This window comes from Hyaena hyaena, unplaced genomic scaffold (assembly GCF_003009895.1).
Source record: "Hyaena hyaena isolate Hyena2069 unplaced genomic scaffold, ASM300989v1 scaffold_1631, whole genome shotgun sequence".
Taxonomy (NCBI): Eukaryota; Metazoa; Chordata; class Mammalia; order Carnivora; family Hyaenidae; genus Hyaena; species Hyaena hyaena.
The window spans coordinates 136,292-159,156 of NW_024082265.1; the positions used below are offsets into that span (position 1 = coordinate 136,292).

The 22,865-nt window shown below is 37.3% G+C and overlaps 1 protein-coding gene across 1 annotated transcript in view; it reads right to left on the bottom strand.

The window, feature by feature from the left end:
* Positions 1–22,865, bottom strand: part of LOC120226229 (PZP alpha-2-macroglobulin like) — a 48,305-nt gene that overhangs the window by 17,028 nt on the left and 8,412 nt on the right. The window contains 10 exon segments of the mRNA XM_039224417.1: positions 1,469–1,571; positions 1,925–2,089; positions 6,179–6,328; positions 6,929–7,071; positions 11,179–11,242; positions 11,493–11,720; positions 14,379–14,540; positions 15,403–15,512; positions 15,664–15,778; positions 16,112–16,223. Coding sequence (XP_039080348.1) covers positions 1,469–1,571; positions 1,925–2,089; positions 6,179–6,328; positions 6,929–7,071; positions 11,179–11,242; positions 11,493–11,720; positions 14,379–14,540; positions 15,403–15,512; positions 15,664–15,778; positions 16,112–16,223 — 1,352 coding nt within the window.

Genomic DNA, 22,865 nt, shown 5'->3' on the forward strand with positions numbered 1-22,865 from the left:
CATACTCTCCAGCTCCACCCATGTTATTCCAAATGGCAAGATTTTTTTTTGATTGATAAATAGTATTCCTAACACAGTCAGAAACAGACAAATATCATATGATTTCTCTAATGTGTGGAACTTAAGAAACAAAACAAACAAGCAAAGGGAAAAAATAAGGGAGAGAGAGAGGAAAACCAACAGACTCTTAATTATAGAGAACAAACTGATGGTCACCAGCTGGGAGGTGGGGAAGGGGATAGGTTAAATAGGCGATGGGAAATGAGGGGTGCACTTGTCATGATGAGCACAAGGTAACATACGGAAGTGTTGAATCACTAAATTCTACACCTGAAACTAGTATAACACTGTATGTTATCTAGCTGGAATGAAAATAAAAATTTTAAATAAAAAAAGAAGAAATGGAAATTATGAGGTGAAAGAGATTTTAGTTAATGCTATAGTGATAATCATTTTGCAATATGTAAGTGCATCAGATAAAAACACTGTATTCCTTAAAATTATTTAATGTTCTGTATCAGTTATATCTCAATAAAGCCATCTATCCTGCTTACTTGATACATAAAACCTCCGATCCATAAACACAAAACTCAAAAGATGTTAATCTTCATTATATCAAGAATATTTTGGAAGAAAAGACGGGATCATGAGAGAGAGAGGAAAAAGGATTTGTTAATGGGCTGCAAGTATAAATAGATCTGGGGAGTGGAACATGTATTTTAATGGGAAATTGAAGGCTGTAGAAAGAGGCTACTTCTTTTGATGTTTTATTTTGTCTTTTGACCTTGGATTAGGAGATATTTCTGCCATCTTCATATTGTTTCTTTTCACCAATGAGACCCTTTCTCTTCTTTTCCATTCTTTAAGATATAGCATCTCTAAAAGTGTCTCCTGATTCCATAATTAGAATTATTCTCTCCTTACATTGGAAACATTTTATTTTCTTATAGTATAGTAGAATCATGTGTTTCATCTGATTTTGTGCCCTGAAATATCGATTCACGTAGGGGCGCCTTGATGGCTCAGTTGGTTAAGTGTCTGACTCTTGATTTCAGCTCAGATCGTGATCTCATAGTCATGATTTTGAGCCCTGCACCAGGATCCATGATAAGCATGGAGCTTCCTTTTTTTTTTTTTTTTTCAAGCATGGAGCTTCCTTAAGATTCTCTCTCTCTCCCTGTGCCCCTCCACTGCTTGTGTGCTCTCGCTCTCTCTCTCTGTCTTAATAAAATAATAAAATAAAATAAGATAAAATAAAATAATCTGACTGACCTTTAAGAAACTCTAGTCAGTTCTGGCTATGCCATTTACCAGCTGAATTATCTCAGCAAGAAATATCTTATCTGAATCTTGGTTTCTCTATGGATAAAATGGAGATAGGGCTACACTATCTATCTCATTTTACATTGTTTTGACAAAGAAATATTGTTGGATGTTATACAAAATTGAAAGTAACTTTTTATTTTACCTCCATATATTGTTTGCCTTTTTGCTTCTGCAGGTGGGCGGATCATTGGACATGACGGTGGTTTTCGGATTTTAGAATTGGTGAACGCCTTTAATCCCATACCCTGTAAAAACGGTGACTCAATAGGCTTGTAAACTTGATTAGAAAGATATTTTGGTTAGAAATTTCCCTGTGTAACCCCAACAGCCTTAAATTTATATTAATTCCATGGGGATACACAGACTCAATAAAAGAGTGGCAAAATGATAACACTTTATGGCTTATTAAGATTTTATAATTTATGGCCTTTTGCAAAAAACGAAATATAACTAAAATATTTCAATGAAATGGCAGAGGTTGGGTCTAGCCCTGTCTCTGACTTATCAACTTAGGCTAAACATGTTCTAATAAAACTATATATTTCTATATAGCAAAATGTCCATAAGCCAGTAAATTAATAGGTAATAAGGATTTTACCTTTAGGAAGTCATACATATCTTCTTCATCATAACTGGCTAAGGGAATGTATATGGCTCCTTTATGGATGATATAAGAATGGCTACAACTTGCATGTTCTTCCTCCTTCTGGTCCAAATTTTCAGGAAAACCAGTAAGATCCTTCATCGTTAGCAGATTATATACCTGTTACACAGGGGAGATCAAAGACAGAGCTCTTACCTGTTTTTCTTTTTAAATACCCAGTGAACTAAGAGAAGTGTGATAATAATCATTAATTCTTTCTTGAGTACCTTCAAGTAGTTGGTACCTTAGAGAGAAGTTAAAATTTTGTTTGTTTATTTTTAGTAGTGCTTTTGTTGTAGTGGTTTTATTGACATAAAACCTACCTGGGAAAATGTTTCTAAGGAATAATAAAACTTAAATTACCAAGGATTAATAAAAAGTTAATGAAAAAATGTTTAGCGGTAAAACATGATCAAATAGAGAAAGATCTAAATTGTCTCTGTGTTTGATGAATAGTTAATAATCTGACAAACTTAGGTGTATCTGGATGACTCAGTCAGTTAAGTGGCTGATTCCTTTTTTAATGTTTATTTTTGAAGGAAAGAGAGACAGCAAGAGCTGGGAAGGGGCAGAGAGAGAGGGAGACACAGAATCCAAAATGGGCTCCAGGCTCTGAGCTGTCAGAGCAGAGCCCGATGGTGGGTTCAAACTCATGAGCCACGAGATCATGACCTGAGCTGAAGTTGGTTGCTTAACTGACTAAGCCACCCAGGAGCCCCCCAATTCTTGATTTCAGTTCAGATCATGGTCTTCTGGTTCATGAGTTTGAATTCTGCATTGGTGGGTGCTGTGCTGACAACATGGAGCCTGCTTCGGATTTTCTCTCTCTCTCTCTCTCTCTCTCTCTCTCCCTCTATGCCCCTCCCTCTCTCTTTCTCAAAACTAAATAAACTTTAAAAAAAAAAAGAAAAGAAAAAATATTCTAATTTAGGTAGGAATTATTGCAATCTGTTAAACTTCTATTTCTATATAACTTTATTCTTGGATAGAAAAACCACATAGGTACATAAATGAATATATATCATTGATATTCAATAGAACAATGTCTACACAATTGCAAACACAGGACACCTTTTTTTTTTTTTTTTTTTAACAAGAAGGATGACAAAATGAAAGAACAAAGAATCCATAGAGAGGAGCCAAGAGGCTTGGATATTTATATTCTAGGCTGGAGTAAGAGTGAGTCCTAATCAAAGGACTTCCAGCCTTTGGCTGGATCTCAGAATTGCCATGCACCAATACCTCCTATGGGCCTTTGTTTCCCATTTTGAACAGGAGCATCAGTATGTCAGTTCCACCATTGTATGCTGGATGTATGGAGGTAAATACTTTATGTACATTCTAAGTTAAGGTCTTCATAGCTAAAGGAATTGTACTTGAGGAACTACACCCAAGGAACATCAACTATACCTGGGCCTAAATTGAATGATGAAGTTCATTCAACCTTTGGGCTGCTGCTATTTGGGAAGGAGACTTCTAAGGTTTGGGTTTGGGAGGAAAGTGAATGTATTTTACATCTGGGAAGGTTATAAGTCATTGGGAGTCAGAGGGAAAACTGTGAACACAGCTTCCAAAGTTGCCCCCAGTAACCTCTACTTCCTGGTATTAGTGCTCTCCTATAGCTCCTCCCATAATGAATGGAAGTGATAGTGTGTAAATTCCAAGGCCAGGTTATAAAACACATCACAGCTTTAACTTCTCTCTCTTGGATCACTTGCTTTGGAGGTAATCACCTGCCATGTATTGAGGACACTCAGGCAGCCCCATGGACACTCAGTCAGTGTGTTGAGGAACTGAGGCCTCCTGACAACTGTATGAGCAGCATATCTTGGAAGTAGACTTCCAACCTCAGTCAAGCCTTCAGATGATTGAAGCCCTAGTAACATGTGGCCATGTTGACGAACAGGTGAGATCACAAGCCAGTCACTTAGCTCAGATAAGTTACTTCTGGATTCTTAATCCACAAAAAGTGCCTATAACAATAAATGTTTATTGTTTTCAACCAATACGTTTGGGGAGCATTGTTATGAAGCAGTTGATAACTAACCTCATACACTCTTTAAACTTCTTTATCTATTTACTTTGTTCTTGAGTAGGAGAACCAAATGGTCGCACAAATGAGCATTCTCCATCTCTACTGGATGAACGAATATTTTCCAGGTTATTGTCAAAGTAAGTGAGGTGAAGAGTTTTACAACTTTAAAACTTTAAAAGCCCAAGTCTCCAAGTATGTTTATAATCTTTTTTTATCTCTATAATGTTCAAAGCTGTTTATGCACCTGAATCAACTGTTAAATTTATATAACTAAACAAAATAGGATAAACATAAAAAGTATTGGAAAGTAGACTAAAGTTCTTTAATATAAGCTGAAAAATAGCTCAGAATAGACTACATAAATACAGAGTGTAAAAAAAAAAAAAAAAAGGCATTCTTCCAAGGAAAGTGTCCAGAGAGAATAAGTCCCCTTTTTTCAGGTAACTTCACCATGCCACCTTCTAATTCAAATAGAAAACTATGGTAAGAAGAATTTGTCTTTTCTATAATAGTTATTATGCTATGAGGAGATATTTTGACCTGTTAATAAAATGCTTAGGTTGAAAACAATTTTTATTATACCCTTCCTTCCGAAGAATGTTAATTTTGATGATTAGAAACAAGATAGTGATTCTTGATATGGTTATCTCACAGCTTAAAAATGTAGTACCTATTAATGAATTTTGGGAAGTAGAAACTAGAACAAAACCAAAAGAAACTTCAATATTACTGATTTATCCTCCAGTATTGCCAAATAATAATAAATCCCAGATAGGCAAGTTAATGAACTGATCTGTTTAAATATTCATCCATAAGGCAATTAAAGCTATAAAATTCACCAGTGACAGCTTTTTGACAATGATTAAATTCCAGTAACATATCATTTTTCTCACATCATACTGAGCACTTTTGAAAGATGACTAGTTTTTTTAAAAAATTTTTAAAATGTTCATTTATTTTGAAAGAGAGACAGAGTGTGAACTGGGGAAGAGCAGAGAGAGAGGGAGACACAGAATCTGAAGCAGGGCCCGACATGGGACTCGAATTCAGGAATCATGAGATCATGACCTGAGCTGAAGTCATGCTCAACTTCCTAAGCCACCTAGGTGCCCCCAGTTATCTAGTTTTAAATAGGTTAGAAAAGTAGTTTCTGTAGTTTCTTCTCCTTCTGATAGTTTTCAAAAACTGCATGTTTGGAAGTATTTTCTCCTAATGCTAATTATTAACCAATTTTTTATTTTCGGAGCCACAAGCAATTTCTTATTATAGTCCCTCTAAAAGGACAGCTCTATAAGGGACAAAGACTCTGATTGTTTGCTGCTATTTCCCCAGCTCCTAAAATAGACCTAGCACATAGTGGGCCTGCAAGGTGGTGATGATGATGATGATGATAAAAATAACCAATGATGAAAAAAATCAATGTGACACACCCAATATTACCACTATGAATTAATACAATTCTAGAAAAAAAGAAGGGACTTAAAATTTTAGTTAGTCTGTGACTCATCATTGCTGACAAAAGTGTAGTCAATCATTTTTTTAATTGAAAATAACTTGTAAATCACTTATGACCATTTTCACAGATCTCAAGAACTCTAGAGATATAAATAGATCTGCTGGAAGGTACATGACTTACGCTTGTAATACCAGTTTTTCTAAAACGCCTACTTACTACAATGATCAAAAATGATTTTCTTAGGTAGGATCCATATTATCAAATATTTTGTCAACTTATTAATTCTCTTTTGTAAACATAACCATCACATAAGTGGTGAATCTTAACAAAATTTAGCTTTCATTAACATCATTGTAAAGCATGAGACTTAGATTTGATTCCCTAGAGGAAAAGAAGTTATGTCGTGGAAGAGATCAAAGCTAGTGGGCAGTTTCAGAATCTCAGCTATGTCATTTACTTCTGGGTAATCTTGCACCAATCTCTCAAACATTCTGAATCTTGGTTTTCACATCTTCAAATGTGTCCATTATTCCCTGAGGTGTTGGGAGGCTCACATGAAGGCTTTATGTGAGAAAGCTTGAGAAATTATAAAATTTTGACAAATGGTGACTATTTTTATTACATTTCACTCCTAATAAGGGCTTCTCCTCTCCCCTCTCCACCCTCCCCTGGTCCCTCATGTGGCCCTTCCTGACCCACGAGGCTGCTGGGAACTCACCGAGGCTGGGGACAGCTCATCCTCGGGCCTCATGAGCAGCACACTTTGGTCCACAGCACGTAGGGCGCAGAGGGACTGAGGAGAAGCTGAGACTCACAGGCGGGCGTGTGAGGCCGGGAGACTTTGTGCTGGACAGAAGCTCAAGTTCACCTATGAGAATAGAAGGAAAAGTCAGTCAGCACTTCCTCGACTTTTGGGATCCTGCCGTCACCCACATTTCCCGAGCCAACTTTACATTAAGTCAGGAACCTATTTTCCTGTCTTCCCTTTGCTGTTGAAAAGGTTTATTCAATAGCTCAGTCTTGTCCTAAAGGAACAACGGATAGCTCATAAGGGGTAAATAGCTTGTTTGATATAGAAAGGCCCGTCTTTACCTCTGACCCATTATAAGGTGATTCTAGGTATTTGTCCTTAAGGTTTGGGGAACGTTTGAGTCTTAGCACCTTACATACCTCATGTAATTGAGTTAGTGGATAGGGCATCATGGACACAAGGTTGAACTATGTTTTAGTTATGTGGTAGCAATTTGGCAGCAAATTTGGTAGCAATGTGGCATAACTGGAAAAGTATTGTGCTAGGTGCCTGGAGATTTGGTGGTGCCATTAACTTGCAGGGATCCTGTGTGCAACTTACTTAATTTTCTGGACTCAGTTTTCCCTGAGGTAAATGGATGATACCTATATCATCCTATAGTTCCAACACCTATAGTTCCATTTATTTGTGTTGTAATTTTATGCTGAAGACACTCACTTTGTTGGCTAGACAATTTTCAATCTTAAAACTCTGTGAATCTCCGATGGCTTCTCCATCCGGTAAAATAGTAAAGATGAACAATCGAGCAATGGGAGCAATGTCCGACTCCACAAGGAAGGATAAGGAAAAACTGCCTTTCCCTGGAACATGGAGAAATTGAGACAAGATGGTCATGAGCCAGAGCACTACTGCTAGATCTTACCCAGTTTAGAACTGTGCCTACTCATTCAAAGGCATAGTCTCCTTAATGCCCTTCTAATTATTTGGTGAAATTAAGAGGTCAATTTTCCCCTTTTTAGCTTCAATTGTAGGATTAGTAAATTCCTTACACTCATGTCTGTGTCTGATTTTCCACTTAACTAAGGCTGAGAGCAACTAAATTCAGAATAGCTCTAAGGTTTTCTACATATATATGTATACACAAAATAACTTATAAAGTCTGCTGGGCTCTGTTAAAAATTATAGAATAAAGGAGGCACCTGGGTGGCTCAGTCAGTTAAGTGTCTGACTCTTCATTTCAGCTCAGGTCATGATCTCACAGTTGGTGAGATCGAGCCCCATGTCTGTAGGCTCTGTGGTGATAGCATGGAGCTTGCTTGGGATTCTGTCTCCCTCTATCTCTGCTCCCCCCCACCCCACCACTTGCACTATCTCTCTCTCTCTCCCTAAATAAGTAAATAAACATTAAAAGAATTTTTAAAAATTATATAGTAAGGAATTTATTATAATGTCATATATATAATGAGTATATATATCACCTATCTATATGATGAGTGGAAACCATTTCATTTAAAGACCATTTCAGGCCAGAGGTGATTCTCAGTTTAAATACAGAGCTATATGGGGCGCCTGGGTGGCTTAGTCGGTTAAGCGTCTGACTTTTGCTTAGGTCATGATCTCGCGGTTCGTGGGTTCGAGCCCCGCGTCGGGCTCTGTGCTGACTGCCAGCTTAGAGCCTGGACCCTGTTTCATTCTGAGACTCCCTCTCTCTCTGACCCACACCTGCTCACGCTGTCTCTCTCTCTCTCCTAGAAATAAATAAAACATTAAAAAAATAAATAAGTAAATACAGAGCTATAATTTGTAAGCTATAATCATAGAGCTTACTTTTTTTTTCCAAATATATGTCTTTATTGTGGTAAAAACACACATAACATAAAATTCACCATGTTAACCTTTTTACAGTGTACAGTTCAGTAGCATTAAGTATATTCACATTGTTGTGAAAAAAATCTCCAGAACTTTCTCATGTTGGAAATCTGAAATGTTATGCCCATTGGACAACTCACTCTTCCCACCTCCTACCCCACCTCAGTCCTTTGGAATAACCAAGGCAGTGTCGTGACATTTGTATTGTTGTTTCATTGTAGGGATCAAGTTTTAACTTAGACCCTAAAAAGGAAATAAGTTTTTCTGCGAAAGGAGGGTAATTTAAACCCTTGTACTGCTGTGTCTTGAGTGAACCATAATAGGTAAGAGTAGGTTGAGGTATCACAAAAAAGAAAAAGAACTTATGGCAATTTTTTTTCCCAGAGAGTATTGGAAGGAAAGTAACCTTTAGGTAATAAACTTCATGAAGGCTTTGTCACTTAACATCTGAATTCTGCACTTAAAAGAGACTCAGAAATTGTTCTGAAATTAATAATTTGCATCCTGATATTAAAACTGCAGAAAAGGATAAGAAAAGAATGACATGAGTAAGCCAAACATAAGCAATGTAAAAGGTTGAATTTAGACTAATTATGAACAGAGTTGGTTCTTTTATCTAAGAGAGTCAAGGATCTTCAGTATGTCTTTATGAAGAACAAACTGATAATTAATAATGTAAAAATGTATGATTAAAATAGTGTTATTATAAATACTTGTGAGTTTACTTGATTCTATAAAGAAATTCCTTTCAATTATTGACTGAATTACTTTCATTACATTTTGTGATGTCTTCATGGAGTAAATAATTAATAAAATTTTCCTTGTATTACTATGTAGATATTCTTCCTTTTCTGAATGATGCACAAATTAAAATGTCAAGAAAGAAACAATCATATGAGCACATAATGTTTTAAGACACTCAGCTATTTCTATAAATGGTTATACATTGCAGTATTATGGGAAAATAGAAAAACAGGCAACAAGATGCATAGAAGGGAAATAATGCACACAGTGGGAGCTGTTCTATATATCAAAGTATCTCTAAATATTGGGATAAATGATACTCAAAGCTGGCAGCACTCTTTAATGTTTAATTCAAACATTTTTAAAAAAATGTTTATTTATTGACATATCAGATAAAGGGTTAATATCCAAAATCTATAAGGAACTCATCAAACTCCACACCCGAAAAACAAACAACCCAGTAAAGAAATGGGCAGAAGATATGAACAGACACTTCTCCAAAGAGGACATCCAGATGGCCAACAGACACATGAAACGATGCTCAGTATCCCTCCTCATCAGGGAAATACAAATCAAAATCACACTGAGATACCACCTCACGCCAGTCAGAGTGGCTAAAATGAGCAAATCAGAGAACTCTAGATGCTGGCGAGGATGTGGGGAAACGGGTACCCACCTACACTGTTGGTGGGAATGCAAGCTGGTGCAGCCCCTCTGGAGGTTCCTCAGGAAAATAACACTAGAACTCCCCTATGACCCAGCAATAGCACTGCTAGGAATTTACCCAAGGGATACAGAAATGCTGATGCATAGGAGCACATGGACCCCAATGTTCATAGCAGCACTCTCCACAATAGCTAAAACATGGAAAGAGCCTAAGTGTCCATCAATGGACGAACGGATCAAGAAGATGTGGTTTATCTATACCATGGAATACTACATGGCAATGAGAAACAATGAAATCTGGCCATGTGTAGCAACATGGATGGACCTTGAGGGTGTTATGCTGAGTGAAATAAGTCAGGCAGAGAAGGACAAATATCATATGTTTGCACGTATAGGAGGATTAGGAGGAACTTGACGGTGGACCATGGGGGAGAAGAAGGGGGGAAATGGTGGAGGAAAGGGAGAGAGGCAAACCATGAGAGACTCTTGAATACTGAGAAACAAACTGAGGACTGATGGATGTGGGGGGGAAGGGGGAGATAGGCATGTCGGGGGACACTTGTAGGGATGAGCACTCGGTGTCATATGGAAACCAACTTGACAATAAACTATTTGTAAAAAAAAAAAAAGTGTTTATTTATTTATTTTGAGAGGGAGTGTGAGCAATGGAGGAGCAGAGAGAGAGGGAGAGAGAGAATCCCAAGTAGCCTCTGTTAATTCAGAGCCCGATAAGGGTTGGGGAGTTGATCTCACAAACCGTGAGATAACTACCTGAGCTGAAATCAAGAGTGGGATGCTTAAATGACTGAGTCACCTGGGTGCCCTCCCAAATAATTTTTAATTAGTGAGGGTACTAATTACTAACTTCTTTTAAGTTGAACCTTCTCCAATATTGTTTCAATATGGAAACAGAAATATAATTGGCATCTTATTTTTCCAGCCTGATAGGGAAGGAAACTATTTAAAACCTCATAATTTCAAGCCTTGTTAAGTTTTGCTGTGGGGTGAAGTCGAGTTTGGTGAAATATTTGCCTTACTTTCAGTTCATTACAAGCATGTTCATGGGCTCTTTTTTCAGTGACTTAAATCTTGACATGATTTAATTAGAATGGAAAATAATCCTGGCTTCCTTTCCCACACTTAATGAAGTGCACTCAAATTCATGGATGAGGTTCCCAGCTTCATGCTGGTAGCACTGTATGCATCCTGATTAAGTGCTGAAGGGAGTGACCTTCCCAGAGAGAAGAGAGCCTAGCCCAGAGTCCCGCCCAGGAGAAAAAAAATCTATCACCATTTTCCTCCCCATTCTCCAGGATGCTTAACTCTCTCCTCTGCAATACTAAGATTAAAGACAGCCAATATACATTTATTGTTGGGGTAAAAAAAAAACAAAACAGAAGAAAACTTAGGTTTTGAGAAGTTTGTAATTTAAATGTCAGATGGAAGAGACAAACTGGAGGGGAAAAAATTGTAACTCAGCAGAGTGCCTGACGCATAGTAGGTAATCAGATTTATCTGTTGACTGAGGAAAACTGCTAGAGTCATAAGGAGAATCTTTAGTTTCTTTTGTATCCTATTACAAAGGGATAATGGGAATAATATTCCCATTTGTGAACTATTGCTGAAGTGTAAAGCTGGCTGTGTTGGGAAGGAAATCGGGGGGGGGGGAGGAATTGGAGGATACTCACTCTCTCCTGGCTCTATAGGCACAGCATATGTTCCTGATCTGACGATGTTTCCCTTAGCCATGAACTGAAATGAAAAACCAACACAAAAACAACCTTTTGAGCCTAACACACTTCTCGACATCTTACTCCCCACATGACTTGCTTTTGATTCTTGAATCTGCTTGAGAGCATTAACTGCCTGAAAATCAAAGAATCAGGGGGAACTTGGACAAGAAAGCACGATGGTAGTGCACAAACAATTTTTGCGTTCGTGGCTTTTCCACCACTGTTTTCTTCGGATGAACTCCGAATATATTTTGTAGGCTTATTCTTACCAGGTAATAGAAAATGAACTCTTTTGGTTCCCCAGTGGCCTGCCCATTGAGTATATAGTATGTCTTGATAATCTGAGTTTGGCCACAGGGCAGGGTACTGGCCACGGGCTCCAGGTGAACGTAATTCCCACTTAAGGAGAAAGCGTGTCTCGCAATGTGCTAAGTACCCTCGTGTTCTTCTCTTACCCACACGTAGTTAAAACAAAAGTTATTTTGTTCGTGGAAGGCCTGATAAAACAGAAAAACAAAGAAAACTGTTTTGATATTCTTCGCTTTAGCTTCCCACCAAAATGAATAGTTAAAAGTTTGTGTCATCTCATCTCACATATACTATGCATTGTCCTCAACCCTGTCGACCACCAAATACACAAATTATAAGCTTCTCAAATTGCAGAGATGAAAGGAAACTATTTACAAACGAATCCCCTTTGTCCTGATTTTGCCAAATCATCACTGATTTATCCTTTCTTCTGCAGCTTATAGAATCTTAAGGAGCAAAAAAGGGAATCTTTGGATTATAGAAGGCCTTTGTAAGTTGGTTTAATTGAAATTATGTTGTATATATTCACGTAATATTTTATAACTGTAAGGGCTTCAAAAGTGTTTGTAAATAACCCCAGCAAATTATCATCTATACGTCTTATCATTATTATGACTGGAATTTTAAGGCCTTGTGGTTTTTGGACCTTTAAACCTTGCAAATATTGTTTAGCAGATAATTCCATTTCTTTCCCTTGCTCCTTAGCTATTTTATGAGTACACATACTTTTTTTTTTTTTTTTACTGAATTTACTAGGTGTATTTTGTGGACCTTTCTATTTGCTATCATAATAAAGTTCCTTTTTTAAAAAATATTTTTATTTATTTCTAGGAGAGAGAGAGAGAGAGAGACAGCGTGAGCAGGGGAGGGTCAGAGAGAGAGGGAGTCACAGACTGAAACAGATGCCCGACGCGGGGCTCGAACCCACGAACCGCGAGATCATGACCTAAGCGAAGGTTGGACGCTTAACCGACTAAGCCACCCAGGCGCCCCAGTTCCTTTTTTTTTTTTTAAATGATTGCTCTGAAATATATCATGCTAATAATTTGTAGCTCTGTTAACTCTATGATTATAGAATTTCTTTTTTAAGATAGTTGCAAACGACATATCAGATAAAGGGTTAATATCCAGAATCTATAAGGAACTCACCAAACTACATGCCCGAAAAACAAACAACCCAGTGAAGAAATGGGCAGAAGACATGAACAGACACTTCTCCAAAGAGGACATCCAGATGGCCAACAGACACATGAAACGATGCTCAGCATCCCTCCTCATCAGGGAAATACAAATCAAAACCACACTGAGATACCACCTCACGCCAGTCAGATGCTGGCGAGGATGTGGAGAAACGGGCACCCTCCTACACTGTTGGTGGGAATGCAAACTGGTACAGCACCTCTGGAAAACAGTGTGGAGGTTCCTCAGGAAACTAACAATAGAACTCCCCTATGACCCAGCAATAGCACTGCTAGGAATTTACCTAAGGGTTACAGAAATGCTGATGCATAGGAGCACATGGACCCCAATGTTCATAGCAGCACTCTCCACAATAGCTAAAACATGGAAAGAACCTAAGTGTCCATCAACAGATAAATGGATCAAGAAGATGTGGTTTATCTATACCATGGAATACTACATGGCAATGAGAAACAATGAAATCTGGCCGTGTGTAGCAACATGGATGGACCTTGAGGGTGTTATGCTGAGCGAAATAAGTCAGGCAGAGAAGGACAAATATCATATGTTTGCACGTATAGGAGGATTAGGAGGAACTTGACGGAGGAACAAGGGGGAGAAGAAGGGCAGAAATGGCGGGGGAAAGGGAGAGAGGCAAACCATGAGAGACTCTTGAATGCTGACAAAAACTGAGGACTGATGGATGTGGGGGGGAGGGGGGATGGGCATGGAGGAGGACACTTGTGGGGATGAGCACTGAGTGTTATGTGGAAACTAATTTGACAATAAACTATTTGTAAAAAAAATTCTTTTTTAAATTTTTTAATGTTTTATTTATTTTTTGAGAGAGAGAGAGAGAGACAGCGTGAGCAGGGGAGGGTCAGAGACAGAGGGAGACACAGAATCTGAAGCAGACTCCAGGCTCTGAGCTGTCAGTGCAGAGCCTGACACGGGACTCAAACCCATGAACCGTGAGCTGAAGTTGGACGCTTAACTGACTGAGACACCCAGGAGCCCTATAGAATTTCAAATATAGGCACACTGTTCATCTTTTCAATCCTAAGGAAGAGCAGGTCTCTATCACATAGAAAACCTTAAGCATCATTCCATATTTTAAATTGAATTAATATGTGAACATTGAGAAATGGAAATAATTTAAGTGCTATTTATCTAAGCTGGAATCCATGAATCATTATCTTTTTACCATTTCTTTGCTTGAGATTACAAGAGTCAATCTTTTAGTTATAGAAATCTTTTGATCATCATCATTAGACAATATATACTAAGAATGTGGGGGGGGGGTTCCAATCACTTTCAAAGTTATTTGAGTAGACATAGAAAAAAACCCAACATAAAACAAATTACATAAATTACTTACCCATTGAAGAACTGATATTGTTCAGGACCAAATCTTACATGAATTTTTTTACATAGTACATAATATTTTAATGATAATGTTAATGAAATGATCGAACATTTCTACAGTATCTCTGCTAATGTCTTTATTATTTTGAATGAAATTTTAAATTCCCAAGTTTATCCCTAAGTCGGACAGCTTCTTATTTCTATCTCTTGAATACAATATGTATGCTTCTTCATTTCTGAAAAAAATAATGGTTACTGAGGTTTCTTTTTGTCCTCCGGGTTTTTTTTCCCTTCATACTTACCACAACAGAAATTTTGGTGGCCAAGATATTAGTAGTATTGATTGAAAACTGTACAAGACCCTGTTCATTGGTAGTTGCATTGTAACGATAATTGGCTTCACTTGCAGAGATAAAGATAAGTTTGTTGGGGATGGGTACATCTTTCCCATCCACCAGAAGCACCTAAAGAAGAAAAGTACTTGATAAATTACGTGGATTAATACTCAGAGAAGACAGAACTCAAGGGGACAAATTCATTGGCTTCCATAACTGAAAGAAAAAGCAAAAGCAAACCTCGAAAACGATCCTTCCATATTTACTATAAAATCAATTTTTTCCATTTGTATCCTCATTTCTTTTACCTTTTTACTCTTTTTTTTTTTTTTTGGATCTTCATGTCTTTTTCATTTCCTGAGACAAACCACATAAACAGCCCCACAAAAAGCGTTGCTTTTTTGAGAAGAAATATAAGTAGTTTTAAACAAATTATTATAAAATGGGTAAAAAATTGTAATTATAAAAAGGGTAAAATTATTTCTTAAAATTAAAATCTATACCTTAAGCATGAGAATAATTTAATAATGATGGCCATTAAATGTACACTATTATAGGTCTTATGTCTAACAATAAAACTGCTTATCCACTTGTTTCTAAATAGAACCACAGATATAAAGGAGGATATCGGAAGGCATAAATTGAGAATGATTTGTGAGAAATTCTCTTAAAATTCTGAAGCTGGCTGGATAATTGCAGAAATATATTTATTGTAAGACAGTTGGTAGAGAAGGTTTGACATAATAACTAATTCATTTCACATTCTTCATTATCTACATGTTCTAAAAAGAAATAATATCTCTGATTCTGAAAATGCTATCGTATGAGATTGTACATTTTATCAGTGATGTTTACAAAGGAAGGTCTTTTTTCTTGGTTTCATGTTTTGGGTCTAGCTGATATCGCTAGGTAGATGTAGGCTACATCATCATGCCCTGAAGGTAAGATGCAACTAGATACGTCATTATTTGTGAATTGCGATATACTCTACCTGTCCAAAGAAGGGGATTCCTCGTCTAAAGTGTGACTTGATTTTCACGAACTTGAGTCTGGTTACAGTATTTGTGATTTCGCTGGTCCCATTTCCAGTAAATACTACACCTAAAAATATATAGAGAAGAGTAACTATTCTTGGAAGTTACTTTAGTCCTAAAATTCATGTCCCTCCACCTTCTTTATGACCCTTATTTGGTTATGGAAAACAAACGCATGTTTATGCGTTTCACTCCTTATATTAATTTAGAGTTCAAACCTGTGCCCTCTTCTCTAATCTTGGCTTCCACTCTAAGTTTCATTTCAAAACCCATATTTTTAATCTGGAGCGCATTTGTGTTTACTTGTTGGGTGATGCAGCCATTTTTGTTGAGCTGAGAGAAATTAAAAAAAAAAACAACAAATCGATCAACACCATATTGATTAAGACCACACTGATTAAAACTAAATCTATTATTTTCTTTCTGATGCTGAGACAACTTCTTTGGGTTAAACCTATTCAAAGAACTTTCATGTTCACATCTGCTCTCTAAAGGTTAGTCATCAAAATGAGAATTTTATTGACAAAGAATAGAAATTCTTTCGTTTTTTTGGTGGGGAATATATGAGGATAAGCTTCCTCCGATGTCCTCTTTCTAGTTATTAAAATAGGGTAGCTCCATGGTTGTCAACAATGATAGTGCTTAGAGAGAACATTGTAGACTAACCTGTTGACTGAGTTTCTCACAGAACTCTTTCTTTTGACAACTAGAATGATGAAGTAATTTTCTGCACATGCTCACAGTTGCAAGTCCTGGGACAGGTTTCCCGTAGGTGTATCTGTCATGTAAGAAATAAATCAGGAACGGAGGAAGGGTATCTACAATTTCCACTACATCAACCCACCGCAGATTAAACATATACTTTTGCAGGTCCTTGTACTTCTTTATCATCTGGGGCTCATATCAAGTTGAAATATGTCTGGAAAATATCTTTATCAAGAGATACTACACATTAAGTCATTTGAAACTTTGCTGCAATGTATAATCAAGTTTCCTTTGGGATTAAAAAAATTTCTTCCTTTGGGATACCTGGGTGTCTCATTTGGTTAAGTGTTCAACTCTTGATATCAGCTCAGGTAGTGATCTCCCAGTGGTGAGACAGAGCCATGTGCCAGCTCTGTGCTAAGTGTAGGGCCTGCTTGGGATTCTCCCTCTCCCTCTCTCTCTGCCCCTCCCCTCACACACACTCTCTCTCAAAATAAATACATAAACATTTAAAAAAAAATTCTTCCTTTTAGCCTGTTTACTTTTATCATTCTTTTTAATCTGCCATTATAAAATCAAAACTTGTTTATACCAAGTAAGAAAACCTAGATAATAAATAGAATCAAAATAAATAAATAATAGAAATAATAAACCTAACACCATAATGTACACGCATATTCACAGAAGGAGAGAGAGGAGAGAGAGCTGTGATAAATTCAACAATCATGGGGGTATGTAAAATAGAATTGTGTGTGTGTGTGTGTGTGTGTGTGTGCACTCTATTTTTCTATTAGTTTTTTCCTCTCCCTTAATAAAAATGGAATAATTAATAATCTGTTTGCTTGGGGCATTAGTTTTCTTTCCTATTTGTAAATACTTCCAATATCACTTCAAATAAAAATCAGGACAACTTGTTCTGAAACCCTTTCCTAAGATACAGACATCAGTGCTAAGATGCCATTAAGTTAGACAGCTCATTCCTTGAGGCAAAGGTCCAGATGCTTTGATGCTTCCAGTATCTAATATTTAGATGAGCATATTTTTATACTCTGCATGCTCCCATTGCTACTGATGATTTATAGGAAATGAGTTATAATTCTCAAGGTTGAAATGAACTGTAGGAGTTATTTGTAACTGCAAAAAATTAAAGAAGAAGGGAACCCTTAAAGACAGAAAAAAATTTCACAAATGGCATAGTAAGTCCTTCACTATCAATAATTATTTTAAATGTAAACAGATAAAATAAAAAACATAGAGGGGATGAATGGATAAAAAATACAAAATCCAACTGTATGCTGTATACAAGAGACTCACTTTAGACTTAAGGACACATATAGGCTGAAAGTGAGGGGATAGAAAAAGATATTTCATAAAGATCATAGCCAAAAATGATCAGGGGTGGCTATACTAACATCACACCAAATAGACTTTAAGTCAAGCAAAGAAGAAATTATATAATGATCAAAGGGTCAATTCACTGAGAAGATACAGCACTTATAAAAATATACGCACGCAGCATCAAGACATGTAAATATAAAACACAAACACTGATGGAACAGAGAAGAGAAACAGACAATGAGACAATAGCAGGAGACTTCAATACCCCACTGTCAATAAGAGATAGAATATCCAGACAGAAATTTAAAAAGAAACAGTGACACTGAACAATCTTAGACCACATGGACTTAAGAGATATATTTGGAATATTATGCCCCAGTGTTGGCAAGGATGTGGAGAAAAAGGAACCCTTGTGCACTATTGGTGGGAATGTAAATTGGCACAGCCACCAAGGAAAACTATGGAGGATTTTCAAAAAACTATAAATGAAATTACCATATGACCCAACAATTCCACTACTAGATACTTATACAAATTAAATGAAAACACTAATTTGAAAAGATATATGCACCACCATGTTTATTGTAGCATTTTTTACAATAACAAAGGTATGGAAACAACCCAAGTGTCTGTCAATAGATGGATGGATAAAGAAGATGTATTAAAAAAACCATATATGGGGGCGCCTGGGTGGCTTAGTCGGTTGAGCGTCCGACTTTCGCTTAGGTCACGATCTCGCGGTTCGTGGGTTCGAGCCCCGCGTCGGGCTCTGTGCTGACTGCCAGCTCAGAGCCTGGAGGCTATTTCAGAGTCTGTATCTCCCTCTCTCTCTGACCCTCTCCTGCTCACGCTGTCTCTCTCTCTCTCCTAGAAATAAATTTAAAATAAATAAATAAATAAAAAATAAATAAAAAAACCATATATGTATATATATATATGTAATATATATTAGTGGAAAAAATATATATTAATGGAATATTACTCAAACATAAAAAAGATGAGATCCTGCCATTTGCAACAACATGGGTGAACCTGGAGGGTATTATGCTAAATGAAATAAGTCAGACAAAGAAAGACAGATAGTGTCTAATTTCACTTATAAGTGGAATCTAAAAAAAATACAAATGAATAAACAAACAAAAGGCAGAATCAGACCTATAAATGCAGAGAACAAACTGGTGATTGCCAGAAGGGATGGACTAAATAGGTGAAGGGAAATGGGAGACACAGGCTTCCAGTTATGGAATGAATAAGCCATGGGAATAGAAGGTATAGCATAAGGAAAACAGTCAACGGCATTGCAACACTGTTGTATGGTGACAGATGACAGCTACACTTGGAGTGAGCACAGCATAACGTATAAACTTGTTGAATTTCTAAGTTGTACGTCTGAAACTAATGTCACTTTATATGTCAACTATACTCAAATTAAAAAAAAAGAAAGCGTATAAAAAAATAAGGCATCCAAATCACAAAAGAAGTAAAATATCACTATTTGTAGAGGACATAATATTATTTATATAGAAATACTCCTAACAAGTTAAAAAATAAAGCCTGTTAGAACTAATAAACAAATCCCATAAAATTTCAGGATACAAAAATCTACATACAAACCTAGCTGTGTTTCTGTACACTAACAATGAACTATGAAAAAGAAATGAAAAAAAAAATCCTATTTACAATAGCCACAAAAAGAGTAAAAGACTTAATAATATACTTAACCAAGGAGGTGAAAGACTTGTACACTGAAAACTACAAAACATCAATGAAAGAAATTAAAGAAGTCACAAATAAATGGAAAGGCAACCTATATTCATGGGTTGGAAGGCAATATTGTTAAGATATCTGTACTACCCAAAGCAATCCTCAGACTGAATGCAATCCCTATCAAAATCCCAATAGCATTCTTTACAGGAATAGAAAAACAGCCCTAAAATTCATATGGAATAAGGAAAGACCCCAAATAGTAAAAATAATCTTGTGGGGATGAGCACTGGGTGTTATGTGGAAACCAATTTGACAATTAACTATTTGTAAAAAAAAAAAAAAAAATATTGAGAAAAAGAAAAGGCTGGAGGCATCATACTTCCTGATTTAAAACCATATGGTCCTGGCATGAAGACAGGTATGTAGACCAATGGAACAAAGCCCAGAAAGAAATTCATTTATATATATTCAATTGATCTTTGACAAGGTTGCCAAGAATACACAGTAAGGGAAAGATAATATCTTTAAAAAGGTGTTGGGAAAACTGGATATCCAATGCAAAAGAATGAAATTAAACCCTTATGTTCACCATACAAAAAAATTAACAGAAAACAGATTAAAGACTTAAATGTAAGACCTGAAATTATAAAGTTTCTATCAAAAATATGAGGAAAGCTTTGTTGCACTGGTAATAATAAGAAATTGGAACCCTTACACATTGTTGATGGAAATGTAAAATGGTGCAGACAGCATGGAAGTTTCTTTAAAAAGTACAATTAGAAAGTATTTAAGGTTTTAAAAATTTTTTCTTACACTACACCAAGAAGACCTATGAAAAATACTTCAGGGGAGGAGCCAACATGGCGGAACAGCATGGAAGTGTTTTTGTGTTTTTTATCCCTGAAAGGCAGCCAGATCAGCACTAAACCATCTTGGAACACATAGAAAACTGATTTGAGGATTAACACAACAATCTGCACAAGCTGAACCACAGAACTTGGGAGTATGCAGTGTGGACAGGTGAAGTGGGGGAGAGAGAGGCCACAGAGAGCAGGGAGCTGTTTTTGCTTGTGGAGAGAAGGATGGAGATGGGGGAGAGTACAGGAAAAAGACCCGCCCCCCCCCCAAAAAAAAGTAGCTGGAGAGAGAGTGGAAACAGCCAGCCTCAGGGACTGAACAAAAAAAGGAGAAAGGAGAAATAAGAGGGTTTAAATTCCATTGAGACTCTACAAACAGAGGTAGTGTGTGGAGTCTGAAACTCTGCAGCTTCCTCTGGTGGGAAGGGCGAATCTCTAGGAGCAGAGAGCAAGGTCCAAGGGGTCCTCGGGCAACATGGGGAGAGGTAGTTTCCCCGCTGGAAGGACATTTGGTAGAGGCTGTGCAGCCACCCCACAGACAATGGTCCCAGCTGACCCCAGAGAACAACCGCTGGTGCTGGAACAAGGACCTTGAGGGGGAAGTCTGGCGCCAGATGTGTGTTGTGATTTTCCATAATCCTTTAAAAGCTGCTGCTACAAGGTCGTGTGAACTTTTTCTGGGGCAGGCTGACACCCAGCTGCAGGGTCTGGGCATCGGCAGCAGCACAGCCCTGTGAACGTTCCTGGGGGTGGGTGGGCACCCAGCCATTACTCAGAGAGACCCTCCCCCAGAAGATCAGAATGGGTGAAAGCCACAGTCCCTCAGAAGTGAGGGCTTGGGAAACACAGCCACATCTGAGATAAAGCTCACGACGGAGGTGCTGCCTGGCAGCCTGATGGCTTGTAAGAGTGGAGAGTCAGTGGATGGAAGGCAGAGACAAAGGAGGGTGCTTGATTCCCAGTGGTCGAGAACACAGACTTACGATAGTAATGACTACATAGTAGGCTGATGCCATTTTCACCCCTCTAGCGAATGCGCATACACACCTACACGTGCCACAGCGATCCACCCCAATAAGCTAAAAGCGCCATCTAGTGGAGAATGGAGCTATAACACTAAGCTCCACCCAACAGGGCCAACAGCACTCTTTAACAAACACAAGTCTCTCCGCCTGCTTAGTTTACGGACTTTAAAGTATTTCATAGTTTGGCTTCTACAGGAAACCAGATGTAATTTCAGTCGTGCTTCATTCTGTTCGCTAGTTCTTTTATTCAATTTTTTTCTTTTTCTTTTTTTTACTTTCTTATTCTTGAATACAGAAAGAGAATCTATTTTTATTAAAAAGATTTTTCTTCTAATTTTACCGGGGCTCCTGGGTGGCTCAGTTGGTTGAGCGCTGACTTCGGCTCAGGTCATGATCTCACAGTCTGTGGGTTCGAGCCCCGTGTCAGGCTCTTAGCTGACAGCTCAGAGCCTGGAGCCTGCTTCAGATTCTGTGTCTGCCTCTCTCTCTGCCCCTCCCCTGCTTGCTCTCTGTCTCTGTCTCTCAAAATAAAATAAAGACATAAAAAATTAAAAAAAATTTACCTACTATATTTTTTAATTTTTGTAAATTTTTAAAATTCTTTTTTACTTTCATTTCCTTTTATTAGATTTTATTCTATTCATTTTTTCAAATTTTCAAACATTTTCCTTCTTTTCTTATATTTCTCTTTTTTCTCAATCTATCAAGCTTCTTTCAAACACCAGACCAAAACACACCTAAGATCTAGCATCCTTTATTTGATATCTTTGTGTTGTTTTTAATTTTTTAACTTAATTTTTTTAACTTTATTAATTCCTTTTCTTCCTCCAAAATGACAAAACAAAGGAAATCACCCCAAAAGAAGGAACAGGAAGAGAAGACAGCCAAGTACTTAAGCAACACAGATACAAGCAAGATGTCTGAACCAGAATTTAGAATCACAATAATAAGAAAATAGATTAAAATCTCTTTCTGCAGAGATAAAAGAAATAAAAGGCAATCTGGATGAAATAAAAAATGATATAACTGAGCTGCAATCTCGAATGGATGCCACGGTGGCAAGGATGGATGAGGCAGAGCAGTGAATCAGTGATATAAAGGACAAACTTATAGACAATAATGAAGCAGAAAAAAAGCGGAGACTAAGGCTAAAGAGTCCAAAATAAAAATTAGAGACTCAGTGACTCATTAAAAAGGAATGATATCAGAATCATAGAGGCCCCATAAGATGAAAAGAGAGAAAAAGGGGTAGAAAATTTATGTGGGCAAATCGAAGCAGAAAACTTTCCTATCCTGGGGAAAGACACAGACATCAAAATCCAGGAAGCATGGAGGACTTCCATTAGATTCAACAAAAACCAACCATCAGCAAGGCATATTATAGTCAAATTCACAAAATACTCAGGCAAGGAAAGAATCATGAAAGCATCAAGGGAAAAGAAGTCCTTAACCTACAAGGGAAGACAAATTAGGTTTGCAGCAGACCTAGCCATCGAAACTTGGCAGGTCAGAAAGGAGTGGCAGAATATATTCAATGTGCTGAATCGGAAAAATATGCGGCCAAGAATTCTGTATCCAGTAAGGCTGTCATTCAAAATAGGAAGAGAGACAAAGAGTTTCCAAAAACAAAAACCAAAGGGTTCATGATCAATAAACCAGCCCTGGAAGAAATTTTAAGGGGGACTCTCTGAAGGGAGAAAAGATGAAAAAAAAATCCAAAAAGACTAAAACCAAAAGACTAGAAAGGACCAGAGAACCCTACCAGAAACTCAAATCTACAGGCAACAT